The 19950-nt window shown below is 49.5% G+C and overlaps 1 protein-coding gene across 6 annotated transcripts in view; it reads right to left on the bottom strand.

Moving 5' to 3' along the window:
- Positions 1-19950, bottom strand: part of LOC133350850 (uncharacterized) — a 173193-nt gene that overhangs the window by 16738 nt on the left and 136505 nt on the right. For all 6 annotated transcript variants that reach the window (XM_061565644.1, XM_061565641.1, XM_061565643.1 and 3 more), the window contains 8 exons: positions 18638-18754; positions 16982-17080; positions 15905-16053; positions 10960-11098; positions 9078-9200; positions 6715-6912; positions 2368-2583; positions 420-1618 (listed from right to left, as the gene is read on the bottom strand). In XM_061565644.1, the coding sequence (XP_061421628.1) occupies positions 420-1618; positions 2368-2583; positions 6715-6912; positions 9078-9200; positions 10960-11098; positions 15905-16053; positions 16982-17080; positions 18638-18754 (2240 nt within the window). The remainder of the gene's footprint in view (positions 1-419; positions 1619-2367; positions 2584-6714; positions 6913-9077; positions 9201-10959; positions 11099-15904; positions 16054-16981; positions 17081-18637; positions 18755-19950) is intronic.

Below are 19950 nucleotides of genomic sequence, written 5' to 3'. Positions count from 1 at the left end.
AGTGTGACTGACGACTGCTTGCTCATGTCACTGCTGGCAGAAGGGGCTCAACTAGAGAGAGCTCGAGAGAGCTTCTCGAGTCGGTGTTTGGCCTACTCTTCCACACCGGCCAGACGTCTTAGAAGAGGCGAGCATTCCCATACTTTACCGTCCCACACCACAAGAATCGTAAAAAATTCAAAAGCCAGATCAGCGACGGGCGTCACCTCCGATAGGGACGGTGCGAAAGAAGTTCAACATACATACGTCACCCAGGAAAAAAACGCTCCGACACCCTTGACAAAATTCACACGCGTAAGTACGTTGAACTTCTTTCGCGCCGTACGTAGCCAACCGTGCTAGTCGGAGGTGCGCGAGAAACCGGACGGAGGGGGGGGGGGGGGTGGGGCAGGTAGCACCGAAGCAGAGCCGTCGCTCACCTGCTCCGTAGCCTCACGTCGGCCGCCGACCCGTAGAACGTGGGGCCGTCGGGGAGGCTGCGCACCTTGGCGAGGGCGGCGTGGGGCGGCCCCGCCAGAGCGACTCCGCGCTCCTCGGCCACCGCCGCAGCCGCCGCGTCGCCGCACACCTCCAGCCCCTTGATGTAGACGCCCGTGTTTCCCGAACGCCGCGCCGGCTCGCTGCCCGACCGCTGGTGGAAGGCGGGCGACGTCCCCGCGCCGTCGGGCGACGCGCAGCCCAGCGACGCGCTCGACTCCCTGCGCTCCCGGTGGGGGGGGGCGGCGGCGCCGGCCGCGGGTGTCCTCTGCGCGGGCTGGCGGAGCGGCCTCGGCCAGGGCTGGGGCGACGGGGCCGGCTCCGAGCGGCACGACGAGGCCGACGAGGTGTGGCAGAGCTTCGGGTGGCCGTGCTGCGGCGGAGAGGAGAGCGGCGAGCACAGCGGAGAGAACGGAGAGTCGGAGGGGGAGGGGGAGGAGAAGAGTCGCTCCGCCGGCTCGCCGTGGTAGGACTTCGAGGAGGACACGGAGCCGCCGGCGGCGGGTTTGCTTCTGTGCGACGAGGAGGAGGAGCAGGAGGAGGCGGAGGAGCCCCTGCGGTGGAACTCGGAGGAGACGTGGTGCTTGAACTGGGAGGCAGCCGCCTGGCGCAGGGACTCCTTGTAGCACAAGGCGGAGGTGGCGGAGGTGGCGGAGGTGGCGGCGGAGCATGGGTGGGTGCTCCGTTGTTTTTGTCCAGCGGGCTCCGTGGCGCACGACGACGACGAGGCGGCGGTGGTGGAGTGGGACCTCGCGCGGCAGTCCTGCAGGTAAGACTGCATGCGGCTGGGCCTGCCCAGCAGGGGCGTGGATGCCTGCAGAGGTGGCGGCACTCCCTGCTCGCTCTGCTCTTGGCCGCTCCGAGCGGGAAACGCTTGCTCCTCTGAGCAATTAAGGGGCAGCGCGTTTGGCTCCTTGGGTGGGAGAACTTGCGTCGCTTTGTCCGGAGAATTGGGGACAGGCTTAGGAGTTCCAATGTCCGGTATTTTCTGCCTTTCTGGTTGACTCTTGTCTAAACCCAGCACTTTGGCCACGGTCTTCTGCGTGTCCGTGTGCGTGGCCTTCTTTGACGACTCGGATGCCTTTTTCATTTTTCGGAGCGTCTCCATCTTTTTTTCGAGCAGTTGCCGCGTGTCTTGGTACTTGAGATGGAGAAAAAACAAAACGACAAACTCCGTTTGATGCAGTCACAGACACACGTGTGTCGAATGTGAAATCTATTATGAATACCTGTTTATGTGTAGTGAACTATATGAATTCACTGTTATATTTCACAATTGCCTGCCAACGCAAAAACGTGGTAACAATCATTGGGAATGTTCTTCACTGAATATTGCCGATAAAAAGCCATTGAATAAAATTCAAACCATCATTAGTTAATGATATCCTCCTCACCGGTGTAAAATGGAGTCGACAAAAACCAAGGGTCAAAAGTTAAATGAACGGTAAAAGCCAAAACATTAACTTAAAACCAAGTTGGCCAGAACGAGCGTGGAAATCCTAACCAGACAGTTGAACGCATTGCAAACCACTGTGATCCTCGGTTCTAAGACTATATATATATTTTAATGATTTTTTGTTATTTTACCAGGTAAGGCCCACTGAGCTATATAGATTATTTTTCCAGAAGCGACCTGGCCACAGAAGCGATCGGGCTCAACAAAAGTGTTTATCACGTGAAAATGTATCGCAGCCAAATACTCGAAATGCATGTTTCTCAATGTGGAGAGAAAAACTGGAGAACTCGGAGAAAAATCCACACGCCCACTGGGATAACTAAAATATAAAGGCGTCAGGGTTGGGATCGAACCCTCATCGAACCCTCATCCTCCTGTATACCAGGCGAGGTAGTTAACATCATGCCAACGCGGCGATTGTTTGCGCCCGGCACCTTGAACCAGGCGAACTTCCAGCGCTGGAGCCCCTTGTCGCTGCCAAGGCCCTGGGCCACCTCGCGCATCTCCATGAACGCCTCGTCCGTGAGCCCCGCTCCGCGGCCAGCGCTGTAGCCCTCCTGGAGGGCACGCAGCGCGGGCGCAGCTTCCTCGGGGCTATCCAGGGTCACGCGGCTGAGCAGACGCACGCCCTCCGCTGCCCAGTCGCACGCCTGCAGGGACACGCGCGTAGGGAGGGGGAGAGAGAGACGCGCGACGTCACCGATGCTGGCGTCATTCACTTGCTGGATGCCTTGCGCAACAAGAGCGCATTGTCCCAACGGAGCACAGTGTCCCATCGTAGGGCGCTGGGAATTCAATTCGGCCAGACTACACCGTGGTTACGAGTGCCCTAGCCGCTATCTGAAGGTTGTGAGTTCGAGAAGATTTGGTCAATGTCGACTGAACCAATGATCTCTTGGGAAAGGGGGAGGTGGTGGGGGGGAGTGATAAAATGAGTACCGTTGTTGTGGGAAGAACACAGTGGTTTTCATTTTAGGTAAACTGGCCCCTGCCATGGGCACGTGGAATTAACACCATTGGCTCAGGGCGACGAATGGATACGAACAGTGCTCCATTGCTCCTTTTGACCAGAGTGACACTTTTGACTTTGATTTCAGTGCCAACACTTACACGCAAACGTTGTCCCAAATCGCATCGTCCGGACAATGCACCGGTGCGTCAATACTTCAGTGGATAGAATTATATCATAATAAGCCTGGCAGCCGACGGTGTCTGTACAAAGATGCAGACGTAGGATTGGGGGGGGAGGAGGGGGGAGGAACAGAACAAAGCCCGTATGGTATTTGGAGAGAGACGAGGCACCATGTGTTGAAAAGGGAAGGCAGGTCCTGCATTGTAAACTCCCAAAGACAATGGAGGCAAGGCATCTCAGGATACATGTATTTATATGTAGAACATGCTGTGTGTATATTCACACAGTGTATAGATGTGGTTATTTTAGGCAAGTCTAACATAGTGAACTCTATAAAGTTCCCATAATTTGAGAAGGTTTTACAGCAGAAGGAATTAGAAATGTGAAGTTAACAATGAAATCAGGTTATATTACTTTAATCTACATCAAACCTCATTCCTGATAAAATAACAAACAAACCTAATATGAAACAGGGTTGCCCAAAAGTCAGGACACGTAGGGTTAATGTAATATATTTATTTTCACAAATCACAGAGGGTTATTTAAATTCTCTTTCCATCTATAAACATCTGAAAAGTAAGAAGAAAAATATATTTTGATAATGAGAGATTAAATTATAACTAATTTTAACTGTTAATATAAATGAATTAACCCTCTGTGTCCTGACTTTTGGGGCACCCTGTATAAATTTAATTATATATTCATTTGGGGGATGTCAACATATCGTGGATTGTGTATTACATTTAGGTAAAATGACACTGCTATTATTATTATTAAAATACAACTCTCTGTCCAACGACATGCCATGAAAATAAATAATTAACACTGAAACCCATCTCAATATTAAACCACTTCCACTGCATGCTCTTTAGTAACATATCGCATGGGTAACTGTTCATCTGGAAACATTCTCAAAATGTAATTTCTATTAAGGCCACCATGGTGTGTTGTGCAGTGTCCAACTATAATTAATTCATTCTCTCTCTTCTGGTCTCTGTCTCTGCTATTAAGGGCCATAGCCTGAAAATTTGCATAGCATATATTGTTTTCCCCGTTAAGCGATGACTGTGTTGGCAGTGTAACTGATGGACGCGTTGAGTTGTTGTTGTTGTTAAATTCTCGAGCAAGTTGACCACAAGCACGTATGAACGTATAACAACTACTTTTTTGCAAAAGGCACTGGGCTAAAATGTGACCTTTCCCAAGGATCAGAACCCAAGTTCAAAGGAGGAGTGTTGCCCCATGCTGATGCCACCAGCTCTCATTCTCTATGATCACTCAGGCTCAAAGATTCGCAAAGCTCAATCCCATTACAAAGCTCCTGCGCATTTAGAATTTTTTTTCTTTTTCTTTTAAACACAAAATCACTTTACGGTCAAGAGAATAAACCTACAGAAAAACCGGTGCCCATTTCACAGATGCTTGCACCACAAAGGAAAGGTTTTTTGTTGTTGTTGTCAATAGCTTTTAAAAAGAAATTACATTTTTTAAACAATGTTTTTCTTCCGTCGAATTTTACAGGCTTCGTTACATAACAGCGTGATGGCTAAAGCGACATCCACACACTTGGCGGATGAACGATAGCTGTATTTAAATTCACTCCATGAACAATGTTACAAAGTGAAATTTGCACAATACCAAGAGAAGTAACACGTTCGATACATATATTGAAATGTATTTAACGTGACTTTCAAGAAAATAAGTTTTGCAATGTTAAGATAGGACAAATAGCAGACTTCCATTGTGGTAAACACAGAAGTAAATCATCACGAAACACTTCAACACAAAAGGGCCTTATACGCTCGTGGTCAACCTCGCTCACACAAAGGCAGTGGAGGATACATTTTAATTTGAAGCCAGCAAGCAAAAAAAACCAATCACTCACCTCCATTAAGTTCTGCATGTTGAACTTGGGCAATTGAAACAAAAGATTACTTTACAAAGTAATTAACAGACATCTTTGCCTTATTGAGCCGAGGCCGTTTTGCCCGTTTCCACCTCCTCCTCCGCCCGGCGTGGGGACAGAGACAGCCGAGCCACGCACGCAAATCCACCGCCTGTCGCCGACTCGTTTTGCGCTCAACCCTCACGGGCTGACCTCCTTTCCCTTCGCCCCCCCGCCCCCCGATCCTAGCCCCGGACCAGCCCCACCTCTACCCCCCCCCCCGCCCACCCCATGACGACCAACCCCCGCGGCTCTCTATTCAAAAGCAAATCTGAAGCGCCGGTCTCCGGGGCCGGTTGCCGCGACAACTGACAGAGGGAGGGCGGGGGGGGCGGGGGGGGGCAGCGGGGGGGGGGCGGGTCCCCCCCCCGCCCCCCCCCTCCCCCTGCCCCCCCCCCCCCACGCTTTCAGCTGGCCACCGGACCGTGCTGGGAAGCCACGGCAAGACAACAAAAAAGCTGGCGCCGCCAGAGAGAGCCACGCCGCGAACCCTCGGCCCGACATCTGCGGCTCCCGCGGTAGAAATCCCACGTAGCCCTCCCCCCCCGCCAGCCCCCCCGCGGCACGGGTGGCGCTGGGTACGCGGCGGTGCCAGCTCGACAACCCACGAGGAGGAGGACGGCGCTTGGCAGCGCCGGGGGAACGAGGGAAAGTGCGAGGCGCGCTTCCTCGCGCTTAATGCGATTAAACGATGGAGATGCCACGTGTTCGTTTTCTCGCGATTCGTTTTTTTATTGTTTGAAGCTTTGTTTAAAGTGCCGCTGAACCTACGGTGGTTTGGTCCCGCGGAATGAAGGCAACTGCGTAAGGGTTAAATTTCGATTTAAAGCTTTCGTGACTGCAGGGATTCATCTTCTTGGTTCTTTCGGTAAAGTCACGTAGAAGGGAAATAATTAAAGAATAAAAATAAAACATAAAATAATTCTCACGACGTTTCGGCCACAACGCAAGCAGCCGTCCTCAAGTGAAGAACAGGTCTCTGTTGTGACGTACGGCTCTCCCGATGTACTTTTGGGTTGTACCGCGCGTCGTTCTGCACGATGTTCCGATGTTTTCGCTCCACGTGCCGGGAGGTTCTTAGTTGACTGGAGCTCCCGGCACATGGAGCGAAACGTTGGACAACCCGTCAAACAATACGTGTGGTATGCCACGGAATTATATCAGTGGCCCAGAGAATCTCCCCAAGATTGACAGAATGGTGTGAATCCCTGTGTGTGCACACTTCTATACGTGCCAATGAATCAGTGATACCACGTATTTGATGTAAATAATTTACAATCTTTACATATAAATGCAATTGTTTGTTTTGATATTAAGCTATGATATCTATATATAAATGTCAAACTTGAGTTTTTTAAAGTGGTTATGAATACCTTGTTAAATATTTAATATTGCAGAACACTGGAAACCACAAAGGAATTATTTCATTAAATATCAGGGATGCTCAACTTGGGGCGGGGTCATAAAAATGAAATAAAAAAGACGGCAATCGGCTTTCGGCAAAGCGCTTTGATCTTTCTGAAAATGTTGAAACGGCAGAAAAAAACCTTAATTGACCACAATACAACAGCGGAATGTTTTGAATTCCTTTGCCGCCACACGAGTGGGCCATCCAGCAGATGGGCCTCTCGAGCCCCCCCCCCACCGACCCTCCCCCCCCCTTCCCCGCGTTGAAGAGCCGCCACTCATCCTCCTCCTCCTCACCTTGTCGACGAACTCGTGGAGCGTGGCGGTGTCCTCCAGCGTCCGTCTCCACGCGTCCCTCCGCTGGGCGAAGGAGGCGAGCTTTGCCGCGAGCTCCTCGCGCAGTGCCGGCAGCGCCCGCAGCTCCGCGAAGCCCTCGTGGGAGATGCTCATCTCCTCGGCACGCCGCAGCAGGCGCTGGCCTGCGGCGATCTTCTCCTGCGGAGGTGTCGCGGCGGCGGCGGCGTTAACTACCTCGCCTGGTGTACAGGAGGTCGTGGGTTCAAACCCGACCCTGATGCCTGTTGTATATTCTGGGTTTGCGTGTCTCTGTCTCTCTCATCATCATCATCATCACGGTGGCTAGGAGATGATGACTACCTCGCCTGGTGTACAGGAGGTCGTGGGTTCAAACCCGACCCAGATGCCTGTTGTATAGTTGGAGTTTGTGTGTCTTTGTCTCTCTCATCATCACCATCATCACGGTGGCTAGGAGATGTTGACTACCTCGCCTGGTGTACAGGTGGTCGTGGGTTCAAACCCGACCCAGATGCCTGTTGTATATTTGGAGTTTGTGTGTCTCTGTCTCTCATCATCATCATCATCACGGTGGCTAGGAGATGATGACTACCTCGCCTGGTGTACAGGAGGTCGTGGGTTCAAACCCGACCCTGATGCCTGTTGTATATTCTAGGTTTGCGTGTCTCTGTCTCTCATCAAAATCATCATGGTGGCTAGGAGATGTTGACTCCCTCGCCTGGTGTACAGGAGGTCGTGGGTTCAAACCCGACCCTGATGCCTGTTGTATATTCTGGGTTTGCGTGTCTCTCTCTCTCTCTCTCATCATCATCATGGTGGCTAGGAGATATTGACTACCTCGCCTGGTATGCAGGAGGTCGTGGGTTCGATACTGACTCTGACGCCTGCCGTATATATACTCCTACGTCAGCAGTTCTCCTCCAGTGTTTGTTTCACCTGATGACGGTTGCTTGTGTTGCGATCGAAACGTTGTGATCTATACATTTTCTATCTACGTGACTTTACCGAAAGAACGAGAGAGTGTGGATTCCTGCACGAAAGCTTCAAATAAAGATTGTATATATGAAGTTTACACGTCTCTCTCTCTCTATCCCCGTGGTCGCGGGGATTTTTCTCCAGGTCCCTCGGTTTTCCTCTCCACATTTATAATCGTGCATTTCGAGTATTTGGCTGCTATAAATTGCCACGTGATGATAAGCCACTTTGTTGAGCTATCATTGTTGGCCAGGTCGCTTCTGAAAAAGAGGTAAATATCTCAGTGGGCCTTGTCTGGTAAAAATAAAAAATAAATTGTGAAAATAGTTTGTGAGATAATTGACTTGATTGGCCAAAATAATCACACCCAAAACAATATTATTAATAATAATGGAATACAAATAAATTAACATCGGATGAAAACGTGCAAGGTAAGTGGCATTGGCCAAATATCCAAATGATTGAAAAATGTTCTGCACAATTGGGATTACACACAGCAACATCACTCCCCCCTTACTGCGAAAATGTATCAAGACCCTCCTGGATAAGGAGTCTTGATACTCAGGGATGCTTCCCTTGGGTAAACAATCGTAATATTCAGCCTACTGTCTTTCCAGACAAATAAGAAGCTATGTGAGGTGACACGGCTTTCCTAACTTCCTGGATCTTGTCCTGAAGATGCTTTACTTAGCCTCAAGTGAGAGGTCGTAATTTTGGTTGTGAGCTTACAACAATAAAGTTGGTTGTGAACTTACAATAATAATAATGGGCACAAGAAATGCCTACAGAAATTATAATTTAATTAGTTTTGCTATGTCGGGTGGTGGAGGCTCTCACGACATAAAATGACCGGATCATGATGTAGCCTAAACCAAAAATCTATTGTGAATTTCAATATTATGAATCACAATTGGTTTCAGAAAACAAACTTTGGACTCGTTTTCGACCTTCTGGGTCTCCATCAGCAGAGTCCAGTTTGTTAAACAAATGCTGCCGGGTTACTAGATGTTATTGGCAAGAGCAATTACTTAGTTATTTTGTATGCAGAGGACTGGACTTTTGCTTAATGCACAAACGTACCCCCACAATGCACCGCTCACTGTCACGTGCCTCAAATCTGAGACGTGCGCGCGGGATTCGCGTCGCTACTCTTATCTCGGCGCGAGAGTAACTTCTCCCCCCCACCTCACCAACGGGCGCCCAAATCTTTTTTTTCCGCACACACAAACGCCACTCCCGAAGAGGCCTCGTGAAATTCAATACGCGGTGACTTCAGATTCTGAACGAGCACTCGCGGGGCCAGCAGCTGCGCGCAGGCCCACACGGCATCGGGCGCCGGTGGGGGGGCAGCACTTAGCGGCCGCACTCACCGTCGCAGTTTCGGCGAACGCCTCGAATGTCCGGCGAGCCTCCTGCAGCTTGTCCATCGAGTCGGCCGGGACGCCCAGGGACAACGGCTCGAGCTGCCCGTCCACCCCCAGCCACCTGCACAGCTGATCCCCCCCCACCAAACACCACCACCATGGGCAAACAAAACGTAGATGAGGCACGTGACCTTAATGCGGTGATAATTGAGGCAGAATGTTACTTAGTCACAGTCTCGAGAGCCGTGTTCTCAAGTCGAGGCTCAGCTCAGCCTTGAACTGATCAGTTGCTTCTCCAGACGCATCAATTGGTGGCTCAGCCATGGCCTGGCTCAGCTCTGGCTCAGCTCATGGAAATCCTAACCGTGGCTGGGCTCATGCTCAAGAGCCGGCTCACTTGAGACAGTCAAGCCTGAGCTGAGCCGTGATTTAAGGATCACGGAGAGGAATCGAGAGGCTCTGGGAGTGCAGTTGGTTCGGGGCCCACGATGTCTCAACGAATGCTTACAAATCCAAGGCCATCCTGATAGGCACCAGACAGCGACGCACCACATCAACGCTCCCTTTCTAGCACATTCATCACTGGCTTCACTATCTATTTCTCCGACCACTTCAAGTTCCTCGGCGTCACTGTTGACTCCACCTTTTCTGTCGACGGTTACACTGCCCGCATCAACAGATCTCGCAACTGCCACCTCAAGGCACCCTCTGTCGTGAACGTCCAAACTTCATCACCACCGACATCGGCGTCGTTTCTCCGTGGCAACCCCCGTCGTCTGGAACGCCATCCCACCGCACACCCGCAGCGGCGTTCGATCTCCACCGACTGTACGAGACGCTTAAAGGCCACCTCTTTCACCTCTTTTGAGCGACACCGAGCCTGGCTACGCTCCTCAAGAGTCGCGGTCATTTGTGTCTGCGAAATATTGTGCGCGTTTGTCTAATTGTATTGTTGTTTTAATACAGGCCTTAGTTCAGTCTATGACAACCTGTGGAATTTTAGCCAAGACTAGATTATATTGTCGATTTCATTGTCATTCTCTTAAGCTTATTCAACTAAAAGAGTCAAACTGGGAGTTCACACTGAGTTATTAAACGTCGGTGCGAGGGGCATGCAATTTCACCCCCCTCCAGCCCCCCCATACTATCAGATCAACCATTCGGTGGACTCATTTGGTTGATGTACATAAGGCTGGAAGTACCCGTCGCTCAGCTACAACTCCCCACCTCCAACCTCCATCATGCCCCCCCCCATCCCCCGTCATGTGTGACAACCCCAGGCCCCCCAAACTCCAGCAATCGCCGCCTCCCCCCCCATCCAGCCACCCTTTGTGCACTCTTCCCTTGGCCTCACCCCACCCCCATTGCCCCCCACCCCTGTACACTGCGCCCCTCCCACCTGATGTCACACACCAGAGATGACACGAGGGTAGAGGGAGCCAATCACAAGGCGCCGTGGGCAACACGTGGCCCTCAGAAGGCGTGGCGGACAGACACGCCAGTTTGTGTTGTCATAGGGAGAATGAAGCAAGTTGCCGTTGTCGCTCTTCCTCGTGCGGCGCAGCCTCGAATAACTTTACTAAAATCATCTTGATCAGCAGATTCATTTTAGAGTTTGTCTCATCATAATCGTTCATGGCTAGTTGCAATCATCGTCATGCTTGATGATTTTCGTTCACTCCAAAGACAAATATTTGCATCACCAATTTCACTAGCAAAAGAAACATCGGGTTGCCAAATACCATGCAACTGAAATTAGCAAAACAGAGATTTCCACCTTGTGATATTTATTCCATTTCTGTGAAGTCGGAAGTAGAAAAAAAAATGTGGCCATAGGCAAGGTACACGGCATTCAAAGATGTCCACATTGTGGGACGTGGGTCCTCACCTCTTGAGTCTCCTCGCGAAGGGCCAGGAAGTCGGCCAGGAAACCCAGGCGATGCAGGCTCTGGTTTGACAGCATCACCAGGCCGTGCACCAGCTCCTCCACCTCGCTGTACAGCACCGTCACGGCCGCCATCGCATCCCTGCCACAAGAACGCCGCACAGTTGCCACGGGTCAACAACGCATGGCTTCTGCAGGCACCAGCAGAGATCCAGGCCCTATGCTCAGCTAGGCATTAGGGGCCGTCCAGAGGGGTCAGACATTTGTGAAGATGTGTGACGAGGGGGGGAGGGGGGGTTTGACAAATGTGACGCCACATCAAAAAGTGCAGCCACATCAAAATGTGCAACTTTAAATAAATATTACTTAAATGGAATTGTTATAACAACAATAATTTTGATTCGTTTTCATTATTAACTATTTGATTATTTAATTTTACTAAGGTCACATTTTATTTATTCCATGAAGGAGCAGTTTGCTTCTCCATGGGAGAATAGAGAAGCATACATTTTGAAACAATTTGTAATGATTGTTATTAAACATTTTGATTCTAATGATTCTACCAAGGCTTTTCATTCTGTGGAATGAATATGTGATTGTTAAAATTGTACTCTTCATTTTGCTTCGTTCCACTACAAAGTTTAAAGTATTTTTTATAGTAATAATTACTTTTAATATTTTATAATTATAAGATAATTTCAATACAATTATCTGAACATCTGCAGTTTTAATTAGACAATGAATATTTTCAAGTGAATTTTATGCTACATTTCCTTTTTATTACATGTTTTCTCCTACAACATCAGAGTGCAGCGTCACATTAAATACGCACTATAATGACAATAGTTTAAAGCGATTTGAAGCATGTTTTATTTTCAAAATGGAAATATAGTTTTGGGGGGGGTCAGAGCTTTGTGACGTCATATTTGAGGGGGGTCTGAGTTTTTGTGACGCCGTGTGACGAGGGGGGGGGAGGTAAAAAATCGTCCAAAATCGCGTGACGTCATTTATGGACGGCCTTCATCCAGCACAGAATGTATATTGAACCTCTTTCGCACCGTACATCGCCAAACGGGCAGATAAGCTGATGTAATTACTCCATCTGCTCAGTTGATGTCCTCTCAGATGCGTTCCATTTTTGTGCTGCCACTGTTATTATTTTTGACCATCAGCCATCATCGCTTAGTGACCTGCCTCAAGCCCAATTACATTTCTGAACAGATACAATTATGTAATTAACCTCTATCATATTCTCTAATGCATGCGTTCCTCTTTTTGTCTCATAACCTTTATTGGTAAGAAATGACAATTTGCACATATTTAATTGCAGCTACGGCAAGCATCATGATGGCGAGATGTTAACCTACTTGCCCGGTATACAGGAAGTCGTGCATTAAATACAAACCCTGATGCCTGTATATTGGAGTTTGCATGTTCTCCCCATGCTCGCGTGGATTTTTCTCCGGGTCCTCCGGTTTTCCCCTCCACATTTAGAATCAATGTGTGTTTAGCGTCTTTGGCTGCTATATATTTCCATGTGATAAGCCACATTTGTGGCCCAGTCGCTTCTGAAACAACAACCCAGTTTGACCGACCAGTGCACACGGTGAGGGTGACCTTCATCCAGCAGGAGACCCACAAAGGGCTCTTAATTAGCATCAATTATTTATGTTTTAACATTTGGAATAAGTAAAACAGCCGCTACGATGATTTATCATGCTTTAGCACACAGAGACACTTCTAGTAAACAGTAATAGCACAGATTGATGAACGCATTCCCGTGTGAAAAACGTTTCACAAAACAAACAGCACCTCCCACAAACGAAGACCTGAATCCCACACCCACATCACAGTTGAGCCCATCCTACAAAAATACATCTAAACATAGCGCGAGCAGTTTTCTCGAAACACTTGAGTCACACAGCTGTGTGACTCTATGCACTGGTATGGCATAAAAACGACACGCAGGGAGAAGCAAAGTGGATCAATCAATAAAAGTGTCTCGATTTAAAACTTTCGTGACTGCAGGGATTCATCTTCTTGGTTCTTTCGGTAAAGTCACGTAGAAGGGAAATAATAAAATAATAAAAATAAAACATAACAGAATACAATTCTCACGACGTTTCGGCCACAAAGCAAGCAGCCGTCCGCAGGTGAAGAACAGGTCTGTCGGAAAGACAGCGTCTGAATGAACACCACCAGGCTTGGCAGCGTATATTTAAGCTTAGAGTCGCAGCTTAAATATACGCTGCCAAGCCTTGTGGCCAAAACGTCGTGAGAGTTATTATGTTATATTTTTATTATTTTATTATTTCCCTTCTACGTGACTTTACCGAAAGAACCAAGAAAATAAAAGTGTCCTTTCAGATTACGCACACCAGGCACACTGTTGTCCACACAATATTCCATTTGGGCAGGGGGTCTATGGTCGGGAATGAGTTTGAAGGTGGGGGAAGGAGCAGCTATTATCCCCCCCCCCCCAATAAAATAAAATCTGCCTCTGTAATAACTGCTAGAATTGCGTTTATGATTTACGTTTAGTTTGGCTTTTCCACGAGTAAACTATTCAAATTCTTAGGTTTTTTCGGTAAAGTCACGTAGGTCTTCAGGTGGAACCGTCACAGCACAGCACAGCTGCAGTCGTATTGTGACGGTTCCACCTGAATACGGAAGCTTGTGTTGCCTCCGAAAGGTCGTGATTTTTATTTTATTTTTATTTTATTAATTTTTTACCTACATGACTTTACCGAAAAAGCCTAAGAATATGAATCCTTGCAGTCACAAAAGCTTCAAATCTAGAAATAAACTATTCAACTATGGCTCTATTTTACCAGGTAAGGCCCCACTGAGCTATGTAGCTCTTTTTCACAAGTGACCTGGCCACAAATGATAGCTCAACGAAGTGGCTTATCACGTGCCAATGTATAGCAGCCGCATACTCTGAAACGCACGTTGCTAAATGTGGAGGGAAAAACCGGGGGACACGGAGACAAATCCACGCGATCGCAGGGAGAGAGACATTCAAACTCCAAATATAGAGGCGTCAGGGTCGGGACGGAACCCACGACCAGGCATTTAACGTCTCGCCACCACGGTCGAGAAGAATGGATGATGCTGGGACTCGGTATAACAAACATCCCCCCTAGATGGCATGAGTGAGCTGTGACAATCGCCTTCAATGGATGGACGAACAAAAGAGGGAATGGATGTGGGGGGGGGAGGTAATCTTTCGGTTGACTGGTTCCCATTCTCAAAGGCTGACAGCAAACTCTGAGCTGTAAAGGTGAAAGTAGGTCATCTGTGATTATTAGCCCTGGAACTACAAACAATTGGTGTGTATGCGTGACTGTGTAGCTCTGTGTGTTGAAACGTGTGTGTGTCTGTCTGTGCACATGGCGGTGAGCGCGTTGCACTATGAACCCGGCGACCCAGGTTTGATTCCCGCTCACGGCCAACACCAATGACGATTATCTGAACCGGTCCTGGGCTTCCCCTATGTCGACTCAGCCTCACATGAGTACCTGGTGCGGTGTGTAAAAATCGCCACTGGGGAGACAAAGGCGGTCGGGCGTGGTGCTGGCCACCCACCCCCTCGTGTGCCGTGCCAGCCTTCATAGGTGCTCGCTAACAGCACTTGCCCCTACAGTCTGTTCAGGCTATACGGGGGATCTTTGTCTCTGGTTTATTGCGGGGAGCAGGAGTGTAGTTGGTTCGCGAACTGCGCTACGAACCCGGCGAGCAGAGTTCTATGCCAGCTTACGGCCAAAAACAGTGGTGAGGCCTCCCCTCCAATGTCGACTAGTGCAGCGTGTAAATACCTGCCCTGGGGAGACAAAGGAGGCCAGATGTGGTGTGGGCCACACCACCCCATCACTTACCCCAACGGTCTGTTAAAGGCTTTCCAGGGGATCTTTGTCTTTTTTGCTGTGCATGTGTGCCTGAAATGAGTACCTTGGGCGGTTTGTAATTAGGGTGTCAGTATTAGGAAGGACAGTGCGCCCGGGTGTAGGTAGCATTGGTCATAATCACCTGCCCGTGAACCGTGCCTGTCACAATAGGTGCTCGCTTTCAGCACTTGCCCCACAGTGTGTTAGGGGCTATGCGGGGGATCTTTGTCTATTTTTATGGAAGGTGAGAGTGTAGTTGCTCGCACACTCTGCTGAGAGCACACAGTTCCTGGCTAAACAACACAACACCAGCCGCATAGCAACTGAACTTAGGTTAGGCCTCCCCCTGGTCAACTCAGCCCTAAATGAGTATCTGGTAACGGGTCAACAACTTCAAGGAAGAGCACAGGGCAGCCAGGCATGCCTCCGGCCACAACACCTACTCACCATTTGCTCACGAACAGCTCGTATGCTAACAGGCTATCAGGCTACATGGGGGATGTTTGTCTTCGCTGTAGAGTTATATTTTAATTTACAAACACCGAATGGAACGCATCTGCAGGGACATCCACCGAGGAATTGAGATCAGGTCACGTCAGGTGCTGTGTGGATCATTGCATCGCACGATGGCGAGAGGTGGCGGCGGTTTAGGGAGGCCTTCATCCAGCAGTGGATTGATCATGGCTGATGATACTCGTAGACATTGGTTCATATGCCGTATGTTTGCCTATGCTGGGTAAAAAAAAACAGTGCACGCATTTCCTTTGCTGGCTGGCTGGCTGGCGCAGAGCCCAGCCGAAAAATACCTTGCCAATCAGCCGGCTGGGTCAGTTGGCTAGTTAACTGTCTGGCAGGCTGCCTAACTAACCGTCTCATTCGCCGTCTGGCAGGCAATCAGCCTAGCTAAGCAGCCGTGTACCTTGCCAATCGGCTGGTTCACTGGCAGGCCGTCTAACTAGCTGGCCGCTCCACTTGCCCGTTGGCAGGCTGGACGAGACTGGCCCAATCGGCCTGGCTGACTGGCTAGATGGCCGGTCGGTCGGGTTGGGTGCAGGCGTCACCGGTAGTCGGGGGAGGCGGTGACGGGGGAATCCTCGCGCTTGAGCCGCGCCAGCGCAGCGCCACCCTCACGTTGCAGCACCACGAGGCGCGAGTCCTCCAGCACCCGCGCCATCATCTTCCTGTGGCGCTCGGCGACCTCCCGTGCCTCCTGCCACGGACGGCAAGCGCAGAGCGAGCGGCGATCACCGACAAGGGCGGGCGGCGATGTTTACGTCACCGGGTGATGATGCCGTGGGTTCGTGTGTTCTCGAGGATTGAGGATAAATTGATAAAAACAACGTCTCATTTGTCCAGTGCTGTTATGCGGTGTAAATCTGGCCAGGTGGTGCTGTGAGTTTAAATCAGTGGTCAACTTCTCTGCCCATCATCCATCCACGGTTGTTAAAATATCAACCACTTTGTGCCGAGTCACCACTCCCCTCCACAGGAATGGTGGCAAGATGTTAACTAACTCGTCTGGTATACAGGCGGTTGTGGGTTCAATCCCGATCCCGATCCCGACCCCGACGCCGGTATATTCGGAGTTTGCGTGTCTCTCTCCCCGTGGTCGCGTGGATTTTTCTCCGGGTCCTCCGGTTTTTCCCTCCACATTTTGAATCAAGCGTGGACAGTATTTGGCTGCTAAAACATTCCGTGTGAGAAGCCGCTTCGTCGAGCTATCGATTGTGGCCTGGCCGCTTCGGAAAAAGAGCTACATAGCTCCTGTGGGGCCTTACCTGGTAAAATAAAAAGTTTCATAATAGTTAAAATTTTATAATCTGGAATTTATACCAATGGATCAGGAGATGAATGCCAACCCGTTGGGGGGACTTTGACGTCCGACAAAACGTGACAACACAATAACCGTTTAGACCGCCTCCTAACGCACAAACATTTCTCTCTCCTCCTCTCACCGATATAAATATCGTCACTTAAAGCTCTATTTAAAACCCACGGCATCGCAGGCCCTATGGGCGGCGGGCGAAGGATTACGTCGGGTCAAATCGCGCCCGCCGCTGATGAACTCCGCGGGCACGAAGCAGAGAGCGAGCGGTGGAAAGGAACCGGCGAAGGGAGTGACGTTCCCTCGGGTTTACCTGCGCCGTCTTAGGAGGGGGGCTGTCGGTCAGCGTCTGGATGGAGCTTCGCAAAAACACGCCGGCTCCCCGGCACGCAGACAGGAAGGGCTCCAGCTTCTGCAAACAAACGGCGAAACAAAGGGCGGCTTCGCGCTTGCACGGCAAAGTCATTTGGGAAAACTATAATAGTTTTTGGACAAAGCTGATTTTTTTTTTTTACAGTTGTCTTTGGCAAAATTTCAAGGGATGAATTAAGGACACCTCCGGAAAATGCAGCCCGGAGCGGGGACTGAAAGAATGTCCACATCACCATTGCTCAACAACAATGTAATGACTCAAGTTCTATTTATAAAATCGGGGCATTATTTTTGGTCAAGTAACAATGGATAATTGGAGTATGTGAAATATGTGGCAAGGCAAGTCGCCTTTGGTGGCAAGGTCAATCGCTGACAATGCTGCTGATGCCATCGCGCTGCCAGATCCTTGCGCTGTTGCAGTTGACACCTCACCTCCAAGTTCTGCTCTTACACGACCCCCACCATCTGGCTTTAGGCCTTAACCTTGCCCGCTGAACCCTGGGAGGTACCACTCCCGTCTTATTAATCTCCACAACTCCGATTAGCGTGGGTGGTTATGTATGGTGCAAAAGAAGTTCAACACATACGTGTAGAGGATAACATTCTGATATTACTGTATATTGAATGTAACGTTTTATTGCAATTTAGTCCACTCGTGACTTAAAGCTTTCGTGACTGCAGGAATTCATATCCTTGGGTCTTTCGGGAAAGTCACATAAATAGGTTCAAAGAAAATAACAAAAAGCTGCTGACGATTGCTTGTGTTGCGATGCGATCGAAACGTCATAGTTTTTTTGTTATTTTCTTTAAACCAAATAAACACAACCTGAAAGATGCACAAGACATCCTCAAAGGGCAACTGAATAAGTTCACCAAGACAGCAAAGATAATACGTGACTAAGTTATTATTTTTGCAGCTTTATAGCCCTTCTGAAACATCATAAGGATTTACATCACTTACTCATGATCAACACACGAAGGTTAAAAGACGTCATCGTGACCGTCGATAAAAAAAAAACACGAAACAAGTGGCCCCGGTGAGGACACAACGCTGGAAGGGCTGATGGCCAGTGGGCGAGAAGAATTGCTGAGCGACAGGCAAACGAAGGCTGCGAGGCCTCACACACGACAGTGCCGTGGGGAGGCATCAGCATGCACTTACTTGTGCTACGTCATCACCTTTTGCCGAAAAGGTTAATTATCGCCATTAGATTTTTTAAATCGGCAATCTTTGGATAACCATTGAATAAACTTGCCCAGTTTTCTAAACTAAAATGTCACTTACATTGGATGATATTTACAAGAATTGTCATGGCGCCTACGTCACAGAGACAGACGGTGAGACGGACCGAAAGTGTTGAAGAGACGTTGCCCCTCCACCCAAACGGTGCCGTTTCACGTCTCACTTCTCGCCAGATAGCCGGACCCGAGGAGTGGTCCTCACTCTCCGAGGAGTGGCTTCACTCCGCTACTGATCGTTCCGGTTGGCGATGCCGCGAGCGAGCGCGCCGGCTTGGGGGTCGTAGGCCGCGGCTGCGCCACGCCGAAGGTTGGCTACATACGGCGCGAAAGAAGTTCAACAAGCGGACATACATACCATGCGGAACGTGAGCCAGTCCTCGTGGCAGTAGGGGTGCGAGCCCTCGAACTCCTGCGGAAGCTGCGCCGGATCAATGTGCTTGTAGAGCGATTTGAGCGACGTCACGATGTCGTACTGCGGAGTGGAGCAAAGTCGGAACGGACCCCGTCAACAGAGTGGGAAACACGGCAGTGCCGCACCGCATGGTCAAGGAGCAAGCGGCAAGAAGATGGAATCGTGCTCTGTACGTATGTTGAACCTCTTTAGCACCGATCATAGCCAACCGTGCGAATCGGAGGTGCGGGAGAAGGACAACAAACAAAACACAAAAAGCAGTTCTAGAGAAATGAGTGTTCAATCTCGATTTAAAAGTGCATAACTCCAGTAGCTTCCTAATATCGGAAGAGCATTCCAAATGGCCACAGAAGCGCATCTGAAAGCGCTGCGATGCGGTGACCATCTTTGTTCAATGGCAAATTATCCCAAAGCCCCCCTTCATATTAATTTGCATAGAACTATTTGATGAACCAAGCCAGCACCTCTAAGCTCTCTAGTGTAAAGCTTCTGGGGTAGACGTGCTTCTCAAGTTTAGTAGTCCAATCATTGAAAAAAAGCAACACATCTTGAATCCCAAGAGAGTGGTGCGTGAAGCAAGTAACGGGCATTATGAGATTGTGGATAAAGAAGAGGTTTTTTATTGTTATGCTGAAGAGGTAATAGAGAGAGGAGAGTATTGGAGAGGGGGGGGGGGGGGGTGGAGGCAGCCGGGAAGACTAAGGGCTTTCATTATCCAGTGTCCGTGTTAGTGACCTGCCCCGATTGACTAGTTGACTGTGTCGTGTATAAATATGTACACACACATACGTGTGTATCAGGACAGTCTTAAATACATTACCGTTACAGTATTATTTTAACGGAAATGACAGCGCGCTGGAGTATGTGACCTCATTCAGCCTATCGCACTAGGCATCGCTCGGTAAGCAGAGGAGTCTCAATTCAAACGCCGCCAGATTGGCGATGAAGGTGCAGCGGAGGCTCATGTGGAGGGATGAGTGCCACGGTGGTGAGATGTTGACTACCTCGCCTGGTATACAGGAGGTCGTGGGTTCGATTACGACCCTAATGCCTGCTGTAAATTGGAGTTTGTGTGTCTCTCTCTCTCTCTCATCTTCATCACGGTGGCTAAGAGATGTTAACTACCTCGTCGGGTATGCAGGAGGTCGTGGGTTCAATCCTGACCCTGACGCCTGTTGTATATTTCGAGTTTGTGTGTCTCTCTCCACGCAGTCACGTGGATCTTCCTCCGGGCCCTCCGGTTTTTCCATCCACAT

This window comes from Lethenteron reissneri, chromosome 35 (genome assembly GCF_015708825.2).
Source record: "Lethenteron reissneri isolate LAM-NWPU_2019-01 chromosome 35, ASM1570882v1, whole genome shotgun sequence".
In the NCBI taxonomy this organism is placed as follows: domain Eukaryota; kingdom Metazoa; phylum Chordata; class Hyperoartia; order Petromyzontiformes; family Petromyzontidae; genus Lethenteron; species Lethenteron reissneri.
Note: the sequence above shows the minus strand (reverse complement) of the source record. Positions and strands in the feature narration are given on the sequence as shown.